Source organism: Giraffa tippelskirchi, chromosome 8, assembly GCF_054371585.1.
Source record: "Giraffa tippelskirchi isolate mGirTip1 chromosome 8, T2T-mGirTip1v1.2.pri, whole genome shotgun sequence".
Taxonomy (NCBI): domain Eukaryota; kingdom Metazoa; phylum Chordata; class Mammalia; order Artiodactyla; family Giraffidae; genus Giraffa; species Giraffa tippelskirchi.
In genome coordinates, this window is record NC_137282.1 from 109,454,822 (window position 1) to 109,476,195 (window position 21,374).

At 34.9% G+C, this 21,374-nt stretch overlaps 1 protein-coding gene across 15 annotated transcripts in view; it reads left to right on the forward strand.

Annotated features, from left to right (window-relative positions):
- The window catches only part of TNPO1 (transportin 1), a 91,121-nt gene that overhangs the window by 46,000 nt on the left and 23,747 nt on the right, over positions 1-21,374 (forward strand). For 14 of the 15 annotated variants that reach the window (XR_014061777.1, XR_014061780.1, XR_014061778.1 and 11 more), the window contains exons 3-10: positions 213-288; positions 3,836-3,985; positions 7,118-7,224; positions 8,921-9,054; positions 9,693-9,774; positions 12,863-12,985; positions 14,999-15,117; positions 20,886-20,946. Coding sequence is in view for 9 of the 15 variants with exons in the window: in XM_081518519.1 (XP_081374645.1) it covers positions 213-288; positions 3,836-3,985; positions 7,118-7,224; positions 8,921-9,054; positions 9,693-9,774; positions 12,863-12,985; positions 14,999-15,117; positions 20,886-20,946 (852 nt within the window). In the remaining 6 variants the exon portion in view is untranslated. Of the gene's footprint in view, positions 1-212; positions 289-3,835; positions 3,986-7,117; positions 7,225-8,920; positions 9,095-9,665; positions 9,775-12,862; positions 12,986-14,998; positions 15,118-20,885; positions 20,947-21,374 lie in introns of all 15 variants that reach the window. The other variant, XR_014061782.1, reaches the window with a different exon arrangement.

Here is a 21,374-nt window from a genome sequence, read left to right on the forward strand (position 1 = left end):
AGTTGACTTATTTGTATTGAAAATAATATTTTAGCCATAAAGCTCATAAGAGGTTTAACACAGCCATTGGTATATTGATGGTTTTAGTAAGATAACTTTATTCTTACTGAAAAAAATATGCAGGCCTAAAAATCACAAAAGAGATTCTTGATTTTAGATTAAAAATACTGAATTCCTTCCTTCGAAGTTTCCTTAACTACTGTTTGTTCTAGAAACTGGAACAACTCAATCAATATCCAGACTTTAACAACTACCTGATTTTTGTTCTTACAAAATTAAAATCTGAAGGTAAGTAGGGTTTGTGTTGAAAACTACTTAAAAGTTTTTTTACACTTTTTTTTTTTTAATAAGTCTTTGAGGTGTACTAAAATATACAAAGAATTACTCATTTCAAAGGATTTCCTTTTGTAGGAATCACTTGCTTTAAAGATTTGGAATGAAAGTATTGCTACCATTCAAAGCATTTGGATGCTTGATGAGCAGTCAGTTGTTACTTGGGTGTTTTTGTAATAAATTCACTCATTCTTTGCAAATGAAAAGGTGTTTTGCTTCAGTCCTTGTACATGAATGTCAGAGATTGACTTATACACTGATTGAATGCAGAATTTATTAAAAACTTACTGTATGTGTGATCATATTTGTATCATTGAAAGTTAATTTAACCAAAAGGAAGTCATGTATAATCCCATCACCAGGTAATTGTTAGTTTCTTAATTCGGTACGTCAGTTATATGGCCATGTACTATTTTAATGTTAACAAAAAGTAGAATCATTCTATTCATAGACTCTGGTAACTTTTTTAAACCTTCTAACAGTATACATGAAACCTTTTCATTAACTATTCTGCAACCATTTTAAATTACTTCTGTAACAAAGCTTGAAAACTAATTTTTAAATGACATGGTCATTTGATTGTTTCCTATACATGTAATATGTCTCTCTCAACTTTATTTATTACACAAATATTTATGGAGCACCATTCCTTGCCAGGCAGTTTGCTGGCTCAAGGGCAATAAAAGTGAACGGAATAATAAGAATCTCTGTCCTTATGGAGCTTACATTGTAGTGAGAGTTGTTCTTAGAGTTGAGTGTTCCCTTCCTGGAATGTTGTCAGACACTCAATGCACTCGGGTATTTTTTTGAGCAACTGATTGGCCTTTAAATGAAAGCACTATGCTTAGCCTTTCAGAAGCCATGGTGCTTCATTAGTGCTTCTGTAGTTAGTAAAAGCACTACACTTGGAGTTGGGAAATAAGTCTTAAACTCGGACATTCATTTCATCTCTTTTTTTCATCTACAAAATGCCTGTGTTAGATTACCAGACCGTATGTAAGGTTTCAACTCTAAGCACCAGCGAGCGGGTTAATGACCTTAAAATCTCACTAATCTTGTATTTATTCAGATTTTAATATTTCATGTCAGTGTATAGTGATTTATTTTGAATTATTTTAAACTTTTCTACTTGATTTTAGGAATTTTAATTTGTGATTGAAGCATGTAAGAGAAACTTGAGAAATTTCAAAATTTAAATTGCAGAAAACTAAAAAGTCCTTTGGCTTATCTTTAAATTCAGCAGTTAATATTCCTAGTTTGATAAATACACATTAATGTGATGTGTTATTTCTTAATATAGAAATTTTATTTTTCCCAGATAGTAGTTGTAATCAGATAATGCTCTAAGAACTTTATATTTAGTAAATGAATTTTTCTAAACATACTGTTTTACTTAAATTTTATTTTCACCAAGCCATCTATTCTCTGTCCTGTCCTCATCTTAAAATTCGGAATGTTAAGATTGTTGTAATGTTATACTCTTTCTTAAAACTTTCTTGGGATATAAGGATACATCAGAAGTATTTTTAAAAGCAGACAAAGGACAAACTTACAATTCAGATAGCAGCAAGAGAGGTTGATGTGTAACTGTCTCCCAGAAGACCTATGAATTATAAAACCATGAAATGTTGTAAAAGGTTTTATGTAACATTTGCTATTTCTTCCTGTGTTTATTCATTTATTTGGGACACATGGTTGCTATATCTAGTTTTGTTTTAAAAAATTAGCATTGTGACCATCCATATTAGAGAAGGAGCATAAGTAAAGTCTTTAAATCAATATGTTTGTTTATTTAGGAACCTTTTTGCCATTCCTGCAATAAAATTTTAGATATGGAGAGATCTCAGAGATCAGCTCATCTACTTCCCTCACTCTGCAGATGAGAATTGAGACCTAGTAAAGGAGTCTTTAAGAAAGAGGACATAGTTAATTTTAACTCCTTTCACCTTGTGATTTTTTATAAACTCTCCATCTTGTAATCATAGTTGTAAAAATGGTATAGTGTGTTCGTTGTAAACAAATACACATGGCATTTAAAATAAAGTTACACAACTGAATTATGGCTAACTTAAGACAAAAACATGTATTGCTCAAGGGAGTTAAATATCTGGCTATTTTTTATTTTATGGAAGTTTTAGACTTTCAAGAGAATTTAGAATTGCTTTTGTTTCTAAGTTACTGATTGAACAGTGGTAATTGAAATCAGGAAGAAATTTTTAGAGGGTAACATAAAAGGCTCATAGGCTAGGTTGTTGTGGTGGCTCAAATGGTTTATATGCAAAGAAACACTGTCTTTTTGTCCCCCCATGCTGTACCCTTGAGTTCAATACCAGTCAGACTTTGGGAACATACTGAACTAACTAGAACAAGTTGGGTTATTTTATTTTTTAATAAAGTATGTAAAACAGGAGTGCTGAAATAGCATACTGTGTTCAGTCTACCAGCTCTACACGTCTTCCAGCCCTTAAGGAGGGTGATACTACACCATCATCAAGCATAGGCTCTGGAGACAAACTCCTCAGGTTGATACTTTGGCTTCCGCAACTCGTAGTCAATTCTGTGTGAGTTAGGCAAAGGCCTCAGTCCTTGTTTGTGCAGTGGAGATAAATTAATTCTTGTCTCATGAAGTTGTGAGGATTAAATGCAAACTACTTGGAAAGCACTTAGCACTGTTTGATAGGTAATGAGCATTGAGAAAATGTTGACTATTGCTAATATTGTTGGTGATAATATAGATTCTTAAAGCATCAGTTATATTCTACTAATGTTAAATTGGTTCTTCAGAATTTGTTAATATCATCTACGGATTAAACTTCTTTTACGTAGATTCTTTTTTATTTAATCTTCTGGAAATTTAAAAATTGTTTTACCCTCTCCCCCCTTTTCTTTTTAGCTCAGAGGCAAGTGAAAAACATGATATAAATGAACGGCAATTATTTGTATGTGAAGGTGATCCCATATGTTCTTTGTCCACTTAATTTTTAATAGGATATCTTTAGTGACTAATACTTTCATATCTGTAATTTGATGTTTGTATCAGGTTCCAATAAAGCTTGAGTACATTGGCCGTATATAAACTTAAATTAAATCAGTGGTTCTCAACCAGGTGCAGTTTTGTCATGTTCCTCCGCCCATCCCCTTCTCACTGCCCAAGGAGACATTTGACTTTATCTGGAAACATTTTTGGTTGTCACAATTTGGAGAGGTAATACTGGCACCTATGGTCAGTGATACTGCTAAACATCTTACAGTGCATAGGACAGCACTCCTAAAGAAAGAATTACCTGGCCCAGAATGTCAATAATGCCAAGGTTGAGAAACCCTGAACTGTAAATCATGGAGCTAATCCTTTGTAATCATTTACAGTATTTTTCCCCGCTGGTTATAGCAGATTAATGAAATATTGAAATCAATTTTTTAATATATTTTAAAAGTTACATTCTTGATATATTTTGAAATGAAAACTACTTTAAAACTCAGTAGTATTGTTATTTTATTACAGATGAACCCACAAGATCATTGAGTGGTCTCATTTTGAAGAATAATGTGAAAGCACACTTTCAGAACTTTCCGAATGGTGTAACAGACTTTATTAAGAGTGAATGTTTAAACAATATCGGTGACTCCTCTCCTCTGATTAGAGCTACTGTAGGTAAGTAATCTGTTACAATTGTGCTTATCTTGTTTGTGACTGGGTTGGTTTCTGACATGACTGATCGTTTCCATAGGAATTTTTGTCATCCAGTTCATGTTGAATTGTGATGGGGAAAATTTTCCATTGCTGCTTTTGATGTAATGTTAATGATTACAGCAAAAGTTCTCTTAATCCTATGAGACCAGGTTCACTAGTAGTTGCTTTATCAAAGTTAGTTAAAATGGGGCGTTAAAAAGTGATACTAGTGTAGGACTACTGTTTTTTCTTTGAGTTCTTTAACTGTCTTTCTTGTGTCGTACATGGGATATAATTTCTAGTTTCACTTTCTTTTACATATAAAGAAAAACTTCTTTGTAAGATAATATGTGTAGGACCTTAGGTTTTTACTATATCCCCCCTTGTTTTTAATATTTGCCTTCTATACACCTAGTTAACATCCATTTTTGAGTCTTTTTAGAGTATTTCAACTTGTTTTCAGTGGAAGAACAAATTTCTATCATTTTATGAAATACTATATTAAAATGCTTAATTACAGTAACTGAAAAAAGTAGTTTTGGGAACCAGCACAACTGACTGTTGATGAGCACACACATCCTCTGGTAGAAGCAGAGATAGACATGTACTGTAGAATAGCCCGCCGGTGGGTAGATTTCATATGCCATGGGGTTTCAGCAGCTATATTTCACAGAGACCTAGCAAGCTTCTGTTAATCAGATTGGTTAAATGGGATTCAGTTAAGAACTTCCATAATGAATCAGTCATTTTCATTAAAAGTTCTCTGCTTTTGTATAGGAGAAGGCAATGGCACCCCGCTCCAGTACTCTTGCCTGGAAAATCCCATGGACGGAGGAGCCTGGTAGGCTACAGTCCATGGGGTCGCTAAGAGTCGGACACGAATGAGCAACTTCACTTTCACTTTTCCCTTTCATGCACTGGAGAAGGAAATGGCAACCCATTCCAGTATTCTTGACTGGAAAATCCCATGGACAGAGGAGCCTGGTAGGCTACAGTCCATGGGGTCGCTAAGAGTCGGACACGACTGAAGCAACTTAGCAGCAGCAGCTTTTGTATATTTTGTCTCCTGGTGGGTTTGAAAAGTACCTGATTTATCTCTTACTTACAAAACAGAAGCTCTTTGTAACTTCCCTCCAAATATTAAACATTAGCATTATGAACACTCATTTTAAATAGGATATGTAGAAGGCATTTATAATTTGAGAAAAGGGTCTCCCTCCGTAGGTTATTCTTATGGACCCTCATGTATGCCTGATTTTTTCTACCAGACTCTTAACATTGGTTAAAAAAAAAAAAAAGATGGTGAGTGTATACCAGTCTTTAAATTTTTTTTTTAATCTTAATAATGCGCTTTGGACATCTTGCCAAGGAAGTGTATTTGGGAGGACCACATTTCAGTGACTGTGTGGTAATCCATTAGGTAGACTAGAATTGTTTCTGTTGTTAAAGAATGTATGGTTGGTTTGTAATGGGTATTGCTAAGTACTCAGTTTTCACGCCCATCTTTGCTAAATCCACTGAGAATTACAGTTTTTCACTTTTTGTAACTACAGTAGCTTTAGAATTTTTTTTGTGAGTGGATGCAATTATATGGGGCCAGATTAATTTGAGTTTGTCAGTCTGCAAACATTCTTTAATACTGTCTTAGAAGTTGTGAGTGTCAGCAGACTGTTAGTACCAAACTCTATCTTGTGTTTAATTTTTATTATTGCTTGTTTTAAAACATGGCTTGGTTTCCTTTAGGCAGATCCAGAACTTTCTCATTCCCACAACTCTTTTATATTTTAACTTTGGGAAAGAATACATGGCAAGAAAGAACAGATTTACTATTAGTCTTGCTGCCTTTTGATCTTACCAGAAAGGAACTTGATCTTTAAGATGCTGTCAATACAACGATCCTCACCATATAGTTTAATTTTTTCAGTGGGGAGTAAATCCTGGCCAACAACTTTACTCTTTACATTTTTTAGCTCTTTACCGTTGGGAGCAACCTTCTCAAAACTAACAGTGGAAAACTCAAAGAGAATTTATGCGCACAAACAGTAGAATTTGTTGTTCAGTAATTATTATTATATGCTCTGCATTTTGTGTACATATCTCAATTCTCAAAATAACTATGAAGAGAGAACTTTTTCTCTTTTAAAAATTTTCTTTTACAGATTAATCATTTGGAGTACATATAATTTGCCTACTCTCAGTTTATACTCTTTAATTATGGTGCTAAAAGATCTGTAATCACTAAGCATATTATGTTAACTAATACTAAATTTTCTAAGGCAGAGAAAAACACTGGCACAAAACTTTTTTGTTACATATTTCTGTATTTGCATAATCCTTAACTAACACAGCTAAGTTACACAACACAGTTGAAATAATCCAGTCGGTCAGAGTGACATGATCAGTAAACCTGTGTCACTCAAGCCTCCATAATCCACGATCACCTTGCCAGTGATTCATCCTTGATCCCCATAAGTGGAAACTGTTGTAGGGGTGTATAGCCTGTCTTCAGGAGAGGGATTGTTGCCAACAGAGTGGGCATGTAGGAATGTTCTGGACTGATGGCTCATCGACTTTCTCTACCATGGGTCACGGCTTTGATACTAGGTTAAGTCAGAGGGCTGCTCTTAGTTCTTTGATGTGTTTTTATTTGAATCTAATAGTCATATTCATCACCTGGTAGTAAGTGTTGTTAATAACATTTTGGTGTATTTTCTTTCTGCTCTTTTGTATGTATTTTTTATAAAATAGGAGTAATTTAAATTAGTAAAAGTATTCTTGGCATTATTGGAGAAGAGCAAGTTGTCTTTTGTACAGATACTTGTTAAAAATAAAAAGGGTGAAGTGTTGAAAAACAAGATTAGAAACGGCTTTGATTTCTGCTAGGATTTTCCACAGATACACTGGTGATGCAGGGATCCTTAATAAATACTACTATTGACATGGTTTGCAAGTCTTACCATGATTTGGAACATTTAAATGTGTATGTGTGTGTGCGCACGTGAACCCACTTGCAAGCTCATGATGTAAGCACTTGGCATTGGCTTGTGGTTGCCCAGGAGGCAATATATAACATAATGCAGTCACATTTCCTAAACAGATGTGTTTTCTTTCAAGGTATTTTGATCACAACTATAGCTTCCAAGGGAGAATTGCAGAATTGGCCTGACCTCTTACCAAAACTCTGCAGCCTGTTGGATTCTGAAGATTACAACACTTGTGAGGTGAGGATTTTTGCTTCATACATAATTTTTCTTGTCATGTTGTGTATTAGTAATCTTGAGAAAAAAGAATTCCTCTGAAACAAAAAACATCAAAACTTAGAGACCTAAAGTTACCTTTTTGTTTTAAGTCAGTGATCATATTTACCTTACTGTTTTCTATAAAGACCATTAAGTTATGAAACCTCTTTACTGTACTTCCTACAGAGGAACATCTTCTGTTTTTGTATTTTAGAGCTATTCTTGGGTATGTATATGTATCATCAGCAAAGCTATTGTCAAGCTTAATCAGTTGTAGTATTTTTCGAAGATGGACTTAATTAAATTTACTGAATTCCCAGACCATGGGTACATTTTCATTGTCTCTAAGTTGTTTTGCTGCCTCTTGTATGATACGTCTGAGGTATAGCTAGTATTGTTTTAATTATAAATTATAATCTCTTGTTGTTTGTCACTGATAGATCAGTAGCAACCTTTCATTTGGGGAGATAAGAGGGAGTCTGTATGGATTTGTTTTCCTGTAATTTGTTAGCTAATGAAGACCTTAACCATCTCTTTCATTAGCAGGTGGAAACAATGTTTTAAATGGAAATCATTTTAGATGTTTTGCCTCTTAAGGCAGTGATGTAATCTCCTCAAAAAAGAGCAAGGCTGGGAGGCAGGGAGGGTATAAAAATAACCTAATGTAAAGGAATCAAGTGGTCTTTTTGACTTAACCATTTATTGCCAAATTGACTTGGGGAAGAGGACCAGGGAGAGGGGAAGCTAGCAAAAAGGAGTCTTAAAAAGTCACTCTTCTTCCTCCTTAAGAGAAAAAGAAAAAACCTTACATTCTCATGTATATGTTTTCTTGTAATGCCTTGGAAATACGCTAAGATTATAGGAAAACTAAGATAAAAATAATACTTAGCTGTAGGGTAACAGTTGATGAAAATTTAAATAGTACTTTGGTATAAAGACAACAACATAAAAGACCAAAATCTTAAGCAAGCACTTTCCAAGAATAAAAAGTTTAAACTGATAATCATGAAATCATGGAGCTTCTGTCATACAGTATTGAGTTCACTGTACTGCAGACAAATAAGCACCAAGGTACTGCTGATATAATTATAAACAGTAAACATAAACAGTAAACTAGGTGGTCGAGATAACCAATAGGCTAGATGCTGTATACAGGAGCTCTCCAGATAAGCCACTTGGTTATAAAAGGGTTGTAGGGAAATTGCCAATCGAATACAGTTTTTATCAGTGAATGATTTATATGTAAATAATTTTGATGATTAAGGTTTCCTTTTGCATTTCAAAAAGAATGATACAGTGGTTAAATAGACTTACACATAAACGTAAAGTTTTACATTGTTTTAACCAATATTTAATCAGAGAAAAATTAGTGTTGATTTAAAATTGACAAGAATACTTCAGAAGTTGTTTTTTAATTAGGTGACATCACTCATAATCCCTGCCAACCAAAATTCTAATTCTGAGTCATTTAATGCTAAAATTAAAATGTGCCATTATGTTTAAGGTTTTAAATCAGTGGTTTAATTTTTCTTAAAATTGATAATTAAATATGTGGATTTCATGATGGCAGATTTTTTGTGGGCTGAGAACGTTAATCCATACAAATAAGTTAATATTCCTCAATTTGCTTCTAAAATGTCTTCATTTTTAATTCTAATAATTGAAATGTCTTTTACAGGGAGCATTTGGTGCCCTTCAGAAAATTTGTGAAGATTCTGCTGAGATTTTAGATAGTGATGTTTTAGATCGTCCTCTCAACTTCATGATTCCCAAATTTTTACAGTTCTTCAAGCACAGTAGTCCAAAAATAAGGTATCTATATAGTCAGTATTAAATTCATTTATAAACTGATGCAACCCTGACCACTCCCTTATTTTGCATTACCTAGTACTTTTGTGATTGCACATGTGCTCAGTCACTAAGTCATGTCCACCTCTTTGCGACCCCAAGGACTGTAGCCCACCAGGCTCTTCTGTTCATGGGATTCTCCCGGCAAGAATACTGGAGTGGGTTGCCATGCCCTCCTCTGGGGGATCTTCCCAACCCAGGGATCGAACCTACATCTCCTATGTTGCAGGTGGATTCTTTACTGCTGAGCCACCTGGGAAGCCCTTTCGAAAGGAATGCATACCCATTGTTTTTAAATCTCAAATAATTCTCATTACATCCCCAACCAACCTCCCACTCTTGAGAGTGAACATGTCCTTTCAGACACTTTTACACTTTCTTACAAGTTATTGCTCCACAACCTGGATTTTTCACTTGACACAGAAAGAATGTGAAGGATACGTTAATACATAGAGAATTTTGACTCAGTCTTCTTAATGGTGTGTGTGTGCATATGGCTATACATACACCATAATATTTTTATGGACGAATATTTAAATTCTTGCCAGTCTTCTGTAAATGGAAAAAAGCTTCAGTGAACATATTTTAAATTTTGTTTCTAGGTCTCATGCTGTTGCATGTGTGAATCAGTTTATCATCAGTAGAACTCAAGCTCTGATGATGCACATTGATTCCTTTATTGAGGTAAGATTTTCCTCCCTCCCACCCCCACCTTACTTTTGAGAAGGTTGGACAATGTTAATTGCATATAGTTTTATTTTATAAATAACTTGTAATTATGAACTGGCAATATTTAAATTGTGATAGTATTAAAGTTGGATACAGTATAAAGTTTATAATTCTCATTAACTGGAAAAAAAAACTACTTTTCCTCTCATACTGAGTTTTTTACTTGTATAAACATTGTGATATATGTTTGTTTGATACCTTGATTATAAAAATTTCTGCTTCAGTATACTATTCAAGTTGCATATGGAAACTAAACCTCCAAGCTCATTTGTGATAGGAACATGAAGAGATTGAACAAACTTAATTTGATAAAGAATCTGAAGGTTTAGACTGAAAGGATAGTACTTCTATTTTTTGCATTGGTTGTGAGTGTAAAATGAGAGGTTTGGGAGAAGAATTGACGCATCTTAGTGAGCATTTCTGAAGTTACTTTTTAATAAAAGCAGAAAGACGACAGATGCAGTTTTTTGGCCATTCAGCTCTAAGCAGTGGAGTTTGTTTTCAGAACTTCTGCTTGGTAACAGCGAGTTTGAAAGGGTTATTAAAATTCCTTAAGTATTTCACTTTTATTTTCATCAAGTGAAATTTAATTAAATAGTCTATTCCTTTTCAGCTGTTCTTTAAAAAAAACAAAAGAGCCTCCAGAGACCATACTGCTGGTATTCCTGTTCGGAAATTACCAGAAAGAGCTGAGGAGAAATTGTCTTTTTTTCCTTATCACTTAAATTGACAAACTTCTTTCTTAAATATCTACCAATCAACTACAAGTAGTAGCCATTAGAGTCCTTGAGCCATTTGAAAATTGAAACAAAATCATGCATCTTAAATGCATTTTGCTGAGTACCTACTGTGCTTGGTGCTAACAATACATTAAGAAATTTTATGCTTCAGGGTGTTTCAGTCTAGTTTGGGATAGAGGGTAGTGAACTACATCTAATATAGGTAGTAGTAGAAGTCTGGAGAGTAAGACTGCCTGTGTTCAGATCCCAGCTCCACAACTTGGTAGCTGTTAACCTTGGGCACCTCATTTAACTGGTATTTTCAGTTTTTAATAATAATAGACCTACTTTGTTGGATTGTTACAAAGGTATTTGCTAAAAATGGAACAGTGCCTGATGGAAAGTAAGCACTCCACATGCTAGCTACTGCTATTATTTTTAGAAGCAGTAGTAGTTTTTGTTGCAATTACAATAGTATTTCCATTCAGTAGTGTTCTTTCATAGCTTATTAAAGAGAATAGTGATGGAGACACCAGCATCTTATACAGAGATGTAATTTAGAATAAAATTTTCTGAAAATAAAAACTCCACAGGACCATACTTAGCAAATGGAACAAGAACATTTCCTGACATTTAAAATTATTTTCCATTAGTGTTAAATACCATATTAACACTTCTTTGCTGCTTGATGATACAATAAATTTCACCCAGTTCTTCATCCTCGTCTTCAGTTACCAGTGTTTTTATCAGGGATTGAAGTCATGCCTGCTAAGTCTGATGGTACTGAGGAAAAGTGTTGTTGTTCAGTTGCTAAGTTGTGTCCAACTCTTTGTGATTCTATGGACTGTAGCACACCAGGTTTTTCTGTCCTTCACTGTCTCCTGGAGTTTGCTCAGACTCCTCTTCATTGAGTCAGTGATGCCATCCAACCGTCTCAAGTCTCTGTCACCCCTGCTTATCATGCCCTCAGTCTTTCCCAGCATCAGGGTTTTTCCAATGAGTTGGGTTTTCATATCAGGTAGCCGAAGTATTGGAGCTTCAGCATTAGTCCTTCCAATGAATACTCAGGGTTGATTGATGAAAAGCGTATTGGTTACTAATACATGGCTATAACATACCTTGATAAAGCTGGGTATTCATGTGTAAGACAGCATCAAATTTAATGAAAGATTGTATATAAGCAGCACCTGCTGGAAAAACAGTACTATTTCCGACCATGTAAAATTAAAAGTGCAACTACAGAGTTTTGAAAGCCTCAGAAATAAAGGCAGGATTTGGAGAAATTAAAGCTCTTAAAATATAACATACTGTCACATTTGATATTTAAATTATTCTATTGTCTTTCCCTTTCTTTATAATAAGATTTCAGATTCATCTATTTGGAGACGTTTCTGTGGTCCTGGGAAGAAGCAGTGGGACACATTGGATTTTACTTAATTATTTTAGCTCTTTTTTGCTGCTTTCAATTTGTGTGTGTGTGTTTGTATGTAAATACTGTAAAACCTCAGGAGTGAGATAGGAAAGGCTTATTGTTTTTTCTTCTCGCATCTCGACTTGAACCTCTTCAAGAGACAACTTCTAGTGAAGGCTTGTTGGTATAGTGAAATGGGTGTGGACTTACCCATAATTTTGTGAAAACCAAATTCAGATCCCCTACTTGCTAGCAAGTTACATGATGTCTAACTTGCATTTCTCTCTCCATCTGTAAAATTGAATAACAACATCTTGGAGTTGAGAACCATTCAGATTTTTTTTTATTTTCACTTTTAGAGAATCTTGTTAAGAACAGCATAAGATTGATTGCTACCTTTATTATTTTTTGATAGTTTGACTTAGTGAACAGCAGTTTAGGGTTAGGTTGTTAGAACCTCTCAGTATATATGTCCCAATTGTTGATGCTTTTATAGAATATGCACCTGTTAAGAATCGTTGGTAGGAATACTCTCGACAGTAATTTTGAAGGGTAAATCAGATTGTATTTTAATAATTATCTTTACTTCTGGGTGAGCTGGATGAATGCTCCTCTGCCCTAATGACATGGTTTTATTCTCGCAAACTAAAAATTACTTCAAAACACAGCCACTCATACTCTTGTTTGAAAGAATGGCTATAGATCATTTACTGAAATCATAATTTTTGGCAGTTAGCTTCCTGTGTTTGTCTTTACAATCTAATACTGTGGGCCAATTAATTCATAAGCCTTTATTTGTAGTCTATCTTCTTAGAGTTTCTTTAAATATTACCACCTTGCAGATAATATTATGTATAAACCTTTCTAGTATATTGGAATATTTAACTAAAAGAACATTTTTCTTGTGCAATAGAATCTCTTCGCCTTGGCTGGTGATGAAGAACCAGAGGTACGGAAAAATGTATGCCGGGCACTTGTGATGCTGCTTGAAGTTCGAATGGATCGCCTGCTTCCTCACATGCATAATATAGTTGAGGTAATACAAGCAATTTAAAAACTTTTCTCCTCCTCTTCCCCTCAAGGAAATTCTTGGGCACAAAACGTACAGTATGAAATCACTGTTTTCTTATTTGTCACATTTGGGGGGGGCTATAAAAATTAGTTATGATTGCCTTAAAATTATAAATTATCATTATGGTGATTTTATTTTTCTTTCATGAGATTTAAGATGTTATAGAGAGGAAAGTAATTTACAGAAGTAGATAGCTTTTAACTGTAGTGTAACTAGGAAATATTTAGATTATTTGTATTTACTAGGTAGGACTTAGGCCAATAAAATTGTAGTAGATAAAAGTTTGTTTTCTACACGTTACTGGTAAGTTGATCTGATCAACTTTCGGTTTATGGTAACAGTGAGATTTCTAAGTCAAAAATACATAACCGTTATAGTGAGTTCTAGTAGACCATTTAGATTTTAAAAGGCTCTCTTTCAGTTTTTATGTGATTAAAATAATTTTATTAGGGTATTATAAGTACATTGATCACGGATCAGCCATAATGAAAGTAAGGAATACATAATAACAACTTATTATTAGGACAGTGTAATTTATTGGGCAATACTCATTATTGCTAGAAGAGTCATGCCTAATTTTCATATTACTGAACATAGTTGTACTTGAAGGATGGCATCTCTAAGACCTGTTAGAGGAAGGATAGCATTCATGATGTTCAGCAATTCCTTTTCTAAAACATTAGGAAAAATAGATACAGTGATAAGGATACGTAGCAGCAAAATGGGAATAAATGACATTTTCGCTGATAAACCTATTCTCTCTGAAATGTTTAGAAGAATCAGGTGGCGTTGGTTGAAAATTGCGTGAGAGTTTGGAGTTAACCAGAAAATTAAGGAAAATGTTTTATCATTTGTCATGTCACACCTGGGGAACCTAATTTGTGAGGCTGCAGTTCTTTCTTCAGCAATGTTCAGCATTGTAGTAGGACATGGGAGGGGGTGACCCATCACAGTAGTTGTGTTGCTGTATTTTGTAATATGAGATGTTTAATTCAAGAATTCATCACTTGACCCCAGTTTCAGCCCCGGGTACATTGGGAATTCATGCTTTTGATTCTTTTATTTTTGCATGTAAGGTTTTTATGGAGGGGTGGGGTTTGCCAAGCTGCACAGCTTGCTGGATCTTAGTTCCCTGGCTAGGGATCAAACCCAGGGCCCCAGCAGAGAAAGCACCGAGTCCTAGCCACTGTATCACCAGGGAATTTCCTGGTTTTTGAGATTTTTTTTTTAACGGAGGGTAGGTTTGGATAGATTTGGAGATAGATCAGATAGATGTTCTTCCAACTAAATGAATTTGGCTTGGTATGTTCAAGACATGATAAACCTATTTTGTTGGCAACTAAAAATTGCAGTTGACAAATGTCTCTACTTTATTTAAAAAAAAAAATCTTGTATAATATGTATATATCTTCTTAAATATTGGAAGTATTAGTATATATAGTTGACCCTTGAACAACACAGGTTTTAACTGCATGGGTCCACTCAGAAGTTTTTTTTTTGTTTTTTGTTTTTACTAAATATGTACTACAGTACTGCATAACCCAAGATTGGCTGAAACTGCAGATGAAGAACTGTATATATGGAAGATTGGCTATATATGTGGGTTATTTGACTGCTTGAAGGGTTGGCACCCCAATCCTTGGTTGGTTCAAGGGATAGTTGTAATTATAAGAGACAGTTTGGGTAGTTATATTATAAAAAGATTATCCATTTTATGAAAGGTTTAATGGAGTTTATTTTGGGAAGCAGACAGACATGAATTGGATACTTTATATTAGGCAACATTCTAAAACAGTAGTTCTTAAGTTTGGCTGCTTTTTAGAATTGGTTAGGCAGCTTTTTAAAAAAAATCCAAACCCTAAATTGAGAACTGCTGTAAAGTGTAAGGCCCATAGCAAAGGACTCTTAACGTGCTAAAATTGGATTAGGTTTAATTGTATGCTTTAAACTGATTAATACTATGGCTCTTGTTTACAGTACATGCTACAGAGGACCCAAGATCAAGATGAAAATGTGGCTTTAGAAGCCTGCGAATTTTGGCTCACTTTGGCTGAGCAGCCAATATGCAAAGATGTACTCATAAGGCATCTTCCCAAGTAAGTATTTCTTCTTACCAGTGCTGTCTTGTTAACAGTGATTTCTCATTTTCATATTTTTAGATTGCATACTTATGCCATCAGGTGGTAAAGTTCTAAAAAAGTTGAGCTTAATTTTACTGATGGTATAAGCAAAGACATTTATTTAAGAAGCAATTCCTTTTGTTTTCTAAACTACATGAGGGTGGTTTCTGCTGTGAATTATAACTTACTTTGGATAACCCATGGCAGTTTTTTATAATCTTGTAATTTTGACTATGGACTCTTTTCCCCCCTCCAAAGGTCTTCTTACTAGTTATGCTAAGCAGTTTTTGGTTAACATATTGTTAAGTCTATTTTTAACCCAATGAATGCTGTTAGGTCAGTTTTTTAAATACATTTTTCCAGTATTGAGATAAATTGAATTTGATGTAAAACTATTATTTTTAGGTATATAGCAATGATTTATGAAATATATATGAAATCAATTAAAGTCAGTTACTTTTAAAAGTAGTGCTCATATTCTTTTGAAAATAAAATACAGGCTCATAAACTTAACTTTCTACATGAAAGCTTAAACTCCATTGGATTTCTACCCCCTTAAATAATCAGTTGTTGTTTTTGGTGTGTCTTTTAATGTGTTTTTTTTCTGTGTTAACATTGTATGCATGTGTGCATGTTCGGTTGACTCAGTGGACTGTAACCCACCAGTCTCCCCTGTCCTTGGAATTTCCCAGGCAAGAATTCTGGAACGGGTTGCCATTTCCTCCTCCAGGGGATCTTCCCAACCCAGGGATCGAATCCACATCTCCTGCACTGGCAGGTGGATCCTTTATCACTGAGCCTGAGCTACCTGGGATGCCAAATACTGTATACCAGATGTCATGTATTTAGTGTTTTGGAAAGAAACAAGTTTGATAGTATGAATAAGGCATCTATCTATAGTTACTGCTTAAAATTTTGATTTACTGTTTTGTGGTTGGCTCTTGTCAGTTATTATAAGTTGTGCCCTTTCCTCCATGTCATTAGTCTAAACTTTGAAGTACTGTTCCATCATGGTGTTCTCTAGTGAAGTTAGACCAGTTTATAATACACTAGCAGTGTCTCATCTTGTCACAACTTTTGCCATCCATTAATCACAGTTTTTCTAATCTTAGCCATCTAATATGCCAAAAAATAACCATTTGTTTTAATATGTTGTATTAGTGGAGTCACATTTTTTTCAGAAGTTAGTATACTCGGATATTCTCATTTTCACGTAGTCAGTTCTTACCAGGAAAACCATTCCACCTATATTTTATTCTGGTCAATCTAGAATTTATTTGGGAGTAAAGCGTCAGGTGTGCTAAGTGGATTCCCCCCACTTACCCTCCACCCCACCAGGAAATTTATTCTTCTCTCTAATTTGTGATGCCACTCGTACAGTATACTTGTTTCTTACTATTGGATCATATAATTCTAAGTCTTATAAAAAACAGACATTAAGTCTTATAAAGCTGAAGAGATTTTATTAATGCAAACCTAAGCTCTAACATTAGGAGATGATAAGAGCAGTTATAGATTGGTGGTCTCTTTGATTACCCTAATAAAATCCAAATTTTTTTAAGCAACCAGTAACTTGGTAGCAGGCTAAACGATCAGCAGTTTTAGCTGATCTTTTGATCAGATGTGGAGAAGGCAATGGCAGCCCACTCCAGTACTCTTGGATGGGACATCCCATGGACGGAGGAGCGTGGTAGGCTGCAGTCCATGGGGTCACGAAGAGTTGGACACGACTCATGAAAGTGAAGTGAGCGACTTCACTTTCATGCATTGGAGAAGGAAATGGCAACCCACTCCAGTGTTCTTGCCTGCAGAATCCCAGGGATGGGGGAGCCTGGTAGGCTGCCGTCTGTGGGGTCACACAGAGTCGGACAGGACTGAAGCAACTTAGCAGCAGCAGCAGTTGATGAGATGAGATGAAAATGAGATCTCTTATTTCACATAGAAAACATTAATGTAACAAAGAATAGGATTAAATTCTTTTATCTGTTTCTGGGCTATACTGTGTGGTTTTGTTGTAGTTTTTAGCCAGTAGTATGTTCTTTTGGTTATTGAGCATTTGTTATCTGGTAGAACAGGTCTTTTTTCACCAGAATTATTTTGCTTTTTTCCCACCTTTATTTTTACACATAATACATTAATATCTCCTGGGGCTTATTAATGAATTGGTCCATATAAAACAATTAACCCAGTGCCAAGTACTCAGTAAACATTCATTGTTGGTATTAACGTCATTGCCTTTCCATGATGTTGCATTAAAATTATCTTCTTGTTTTCTAAAACATGAGGCTTCAGGAGAAAGCTTTTTAACAATTCTTTACTCAGTCACTTAGCTGTGTCCAACTCTTTTGCAACTCTGTGGACTGTAGCCCACCAGGCTCCTCTGTCCATGGGATTCTCCAGGCAAGAATACTGGAGTGGGTTGCCATGCCCTCCTCCAGGGGATCTTGCCGACCCAGGGATCAAACTGCACGTCTTGCATTGGCAGGTGGATTCTTTACCACTGAGCCACCTGGGAAGCCTGAACCTTAGCTTACTCATCTGTAAAATAGGGATCATTATACCTTTCTCACTAGGTTATAAAGAAGTTGCTTTATTAATAAGCCCACAGCTGGTACTCATATGAATATGAATTTCTTTTGCCTATTCATTCTTTTCCCATGCCACCCAGGACAATTAAAGATAGAATTTGGAAGCAGCAGGCTGTGGACATTGTTACATGTTTCCAGAGTATTCTCCTACCTTTTGTTCTCATTAGACTCATTTTAGTGTGTAAGGTTGAACAGTGAGAAAACAAAGTTTAAGAAACCTGTCAAAGATAAAAACCCTCATAGCTGCAAGAGGAACTAAAGTTAGTATTTTGACCTTTACCTAACGTGTTTTGATACATATTTTTTTTAACTAGTCATGAATATTTCAGTATACCTGAAATCCCATGTTTACAGACATCATGGTTCTCTTTTGGTGACTACATAATATTTAAGATTGAATATAATATCCTAACTTAGCTATTATTGAAAATTTCTTAAGAAATTAAAATTAAAATTTCCAAACTTTTATCAGACTATGGTAGGCTATGTCCATAGAGCTCTTTTTTCTTTTTTCATTATTTCTTTTGAATAAAATCCTTCAAATTTTCTGTTTTTATATTTTAAACACTATCATCTCTTTTATTAAAAGGAATAGAAATACTGAATGTAGGCTCATTGTAAAAATGTCAGCCATTTAGAAATAAAGTAGAAGATGGGTATTGTCCCTTTTTAGCCTACTCACCTCTGAAGATACCAGTTTATTGTGTAGCTTTCCTAGTTAGTCTGTGTATATAAGTAATTATATAGCTAATCTTATTTTTTAAATAAGTTTTTATTGGAGGTTAGTTGGTTTACAGTGTTCTGTTAGCTTCAGATGTGCGGCAAAGTGAATCAGTTACACATGCACATATATCACTCATTTTTAGGTTCTTTTTCCATACAGGCCATTACAGAATTTTAAGTAGAGTTCCCTGTGCTCTACTTAGTCCTGTATTTTATATATCGTCGTCATACTCAGTCACGTCCAACTCTTTTGTGACCCCATGGACTGTAGTCCACCAGGCTCCTCTGTCCATGGGGTTTCCCAGGCAAGAGTACTAGAGTAGGTTGCCATTTCCTTCTCTAGGGGATCTTTCTGACCTAGGGATCAAACCTACATCTCTTATATCTCCTGAATTAGCAGGTGGATTCTTGACCACTGTGCCACATGGGAAACCCATTTTATATAAAACTATATTTATTTAATCAATCCCAATCTCCCAATTTATCCTGCCCAACACCCCCCACCCCCGCGCCCATGACTATAAGTGTGTTTTCTGCATCTGTGACTTTATTTCTGTTTTGTAAGTTAATTTGTACCTTTTTTTTTCTTACCACATATAAGCAATATGATATTTGTCTTTCTCTCTCTCTGACTTAACTTCACTCTGTATGACAATCTCTAGGTCTGTCCATGTTGCTGCAAATGGCATTATTTTTGTTCTTTTTTATGGTGAGCTGCTTTTCATGTGCTTTTTTTGGCACATGGTATGTCTTTGGAGAAATGTCTATTTAGATCTTCCACTTTTTGATTGGGTTGTTTGTGTCTTTTTTTTTTTTTTTTGAGCTGCATGAGCTATTTGTGTGTTTTAGAGATTAATTCCTTGTTGTGTGCTTTGTTTGCAAATATTTTCTCTCATTCTGAGGGTTGTCTTTTCATTTTATTAATGGTTTCCTTTGCTGTACAGAAGCATTTTAAAGTTTAAGTCCCATTTGTTTGTTTTTGTTATTTTCATTATTCTGGGAGGTGGATCAAAAAAGATCATGCTGCAGTTTATGTCAGAGTGTTCTACCTATGCTTTCCTCTATGAGTTTTATAGTGTCTGGTCTTAAATTTAGGTCTTTAATCCATTTTAAGTTTATTTTTGTGTATGGTGTTAGGGAGTGATTCATTTCATTCTTTCGCATGTGTAGCTGTCCACTCTTCCTGGCACCACTTATTGAAGACATTTTTCTCCATTGTATATTCTTACCTTCTTTGTCATGGATTAGGTGACCGTAGATACGTGGGTTTATCTCTGGACTTACTATCCGGTTTCACTGAACTACATTCCTGTTTTGTGCCAGCACCATGCTGTTTTGATTACCCTAGTGTTGGAGTATAGTCCGAAGTCAGGGAGCCTGATTCCTCCAACTTTGTTTTCTTTCTCAAGATTGCTCTGGCTATTCAGGGTCTTTTGTGTTTTCATACAAATTGTGAGATTATTTGTTCTAGTTCTGTGGAAAGTATCATTGGTAACTTGATAGGGATTGCAATGAATCTGTAGATAGCTTTAGGTGGTGTAGTCATTTTGACAATAGTGATTCTTCTAATCAAAGAACATGGGATAACTCTCCATCTGTGTCATTTTTTTATTTCTTTCATCAGTATCTTATAGTTTTTGAGTACTGGTCTTTTGCCTCCTTGAGTAGGTTTATTCTTTGGTATTCTTCTTTTTGATGTAATGGTAAATGGGATTATTTCCTTAATTTCTCTTTCTGATCTTTTGTTGTTAGTATATAGGAATGCATCCTTTATTTCTTTTTCTTGTCTGATTGCTGTGGCTAGGAATCTCATTGTTTTTAACTCAAATGGATATGAGCTTTATGTATTTTGCACCTGTGGTTTTTTGTTTTTGAAATTTCATTGTCATTTATTTCTTTGTTTATAACTGTGTGCATCCAAAAATAAGATCCTAGCAGGATCTTAGTTCCCCAACCAGGGATTAAAACCCAGCCCCTACAGTGAAAGCAGAGTTCTAACCACTGGACTGCTGAGAAATTCCCAGTTGTAATTTATTTTTAACCAGGTCCTTAGTGATGAACATTTAAATTGTTTTCATTGTTCTTAGTCTTGCATCACGGAACATCAGTCTTTAAGAATTGGGAATGTTCATTCATGTATTTGGGATAAACTCTTAGGGGAGAAATTGCAAAAAAAAAAAAAATTATTGTTTTTATTTTTAAGCACTCTTGACAAGCTATCTTGTCCACTCTAAAGTTCCATCCAGTAGATTCTATGCATGAGTATGTAAAAGTTCTGAGATGCATATTTGGAGAACTCATCATTGGAGAAGGGCATACATAGAATGTGCTATAAGGCAGTATTAACAGTAGTGGTGGTATTATTAGTATTCATGAGGTGGTTGAGACCTTGAGATCTTTAGATCTTTGTTTCATGAATTTCTGTCTTTATAGGTTGATCCCTGTGTTAGTGAATGGCATGAAGTATTCAGATATAGATATTATCCTACTTAAGGTAAGGAAACTATTCCCTGATGAATAAGGATGTTTATTTTCATTGACTTATAGATCTTTGAATTTGACTAATAGGACATTTATTTAGAGTAGGCTCTATTTAAATAGGCTTTCTGTTATATAATATGCTATGGAGTTCAAAGGTAGAAGCAAACATAATGAATTTGGCTGGCAGTAGAGTCTGGCTTAATTGAAACTTAACTAGATGGTGACACTAGTGGAATTAGCATGAATTTCCTGTTAATTCTGACTGTTTGGGGTTCATTTTAAAATCATCTTAAATATGTTCTGAACTTGATTCAGATACTCTAGATTATACCAGATGTTGGGACATGGTCTTATGTGGTTGAAAGTCCCTGATAATCTAACATGGGTTATGTGATAGCCTATTCTCGCCTTCACAACGAACTATTTTCTACACAGGGGCAA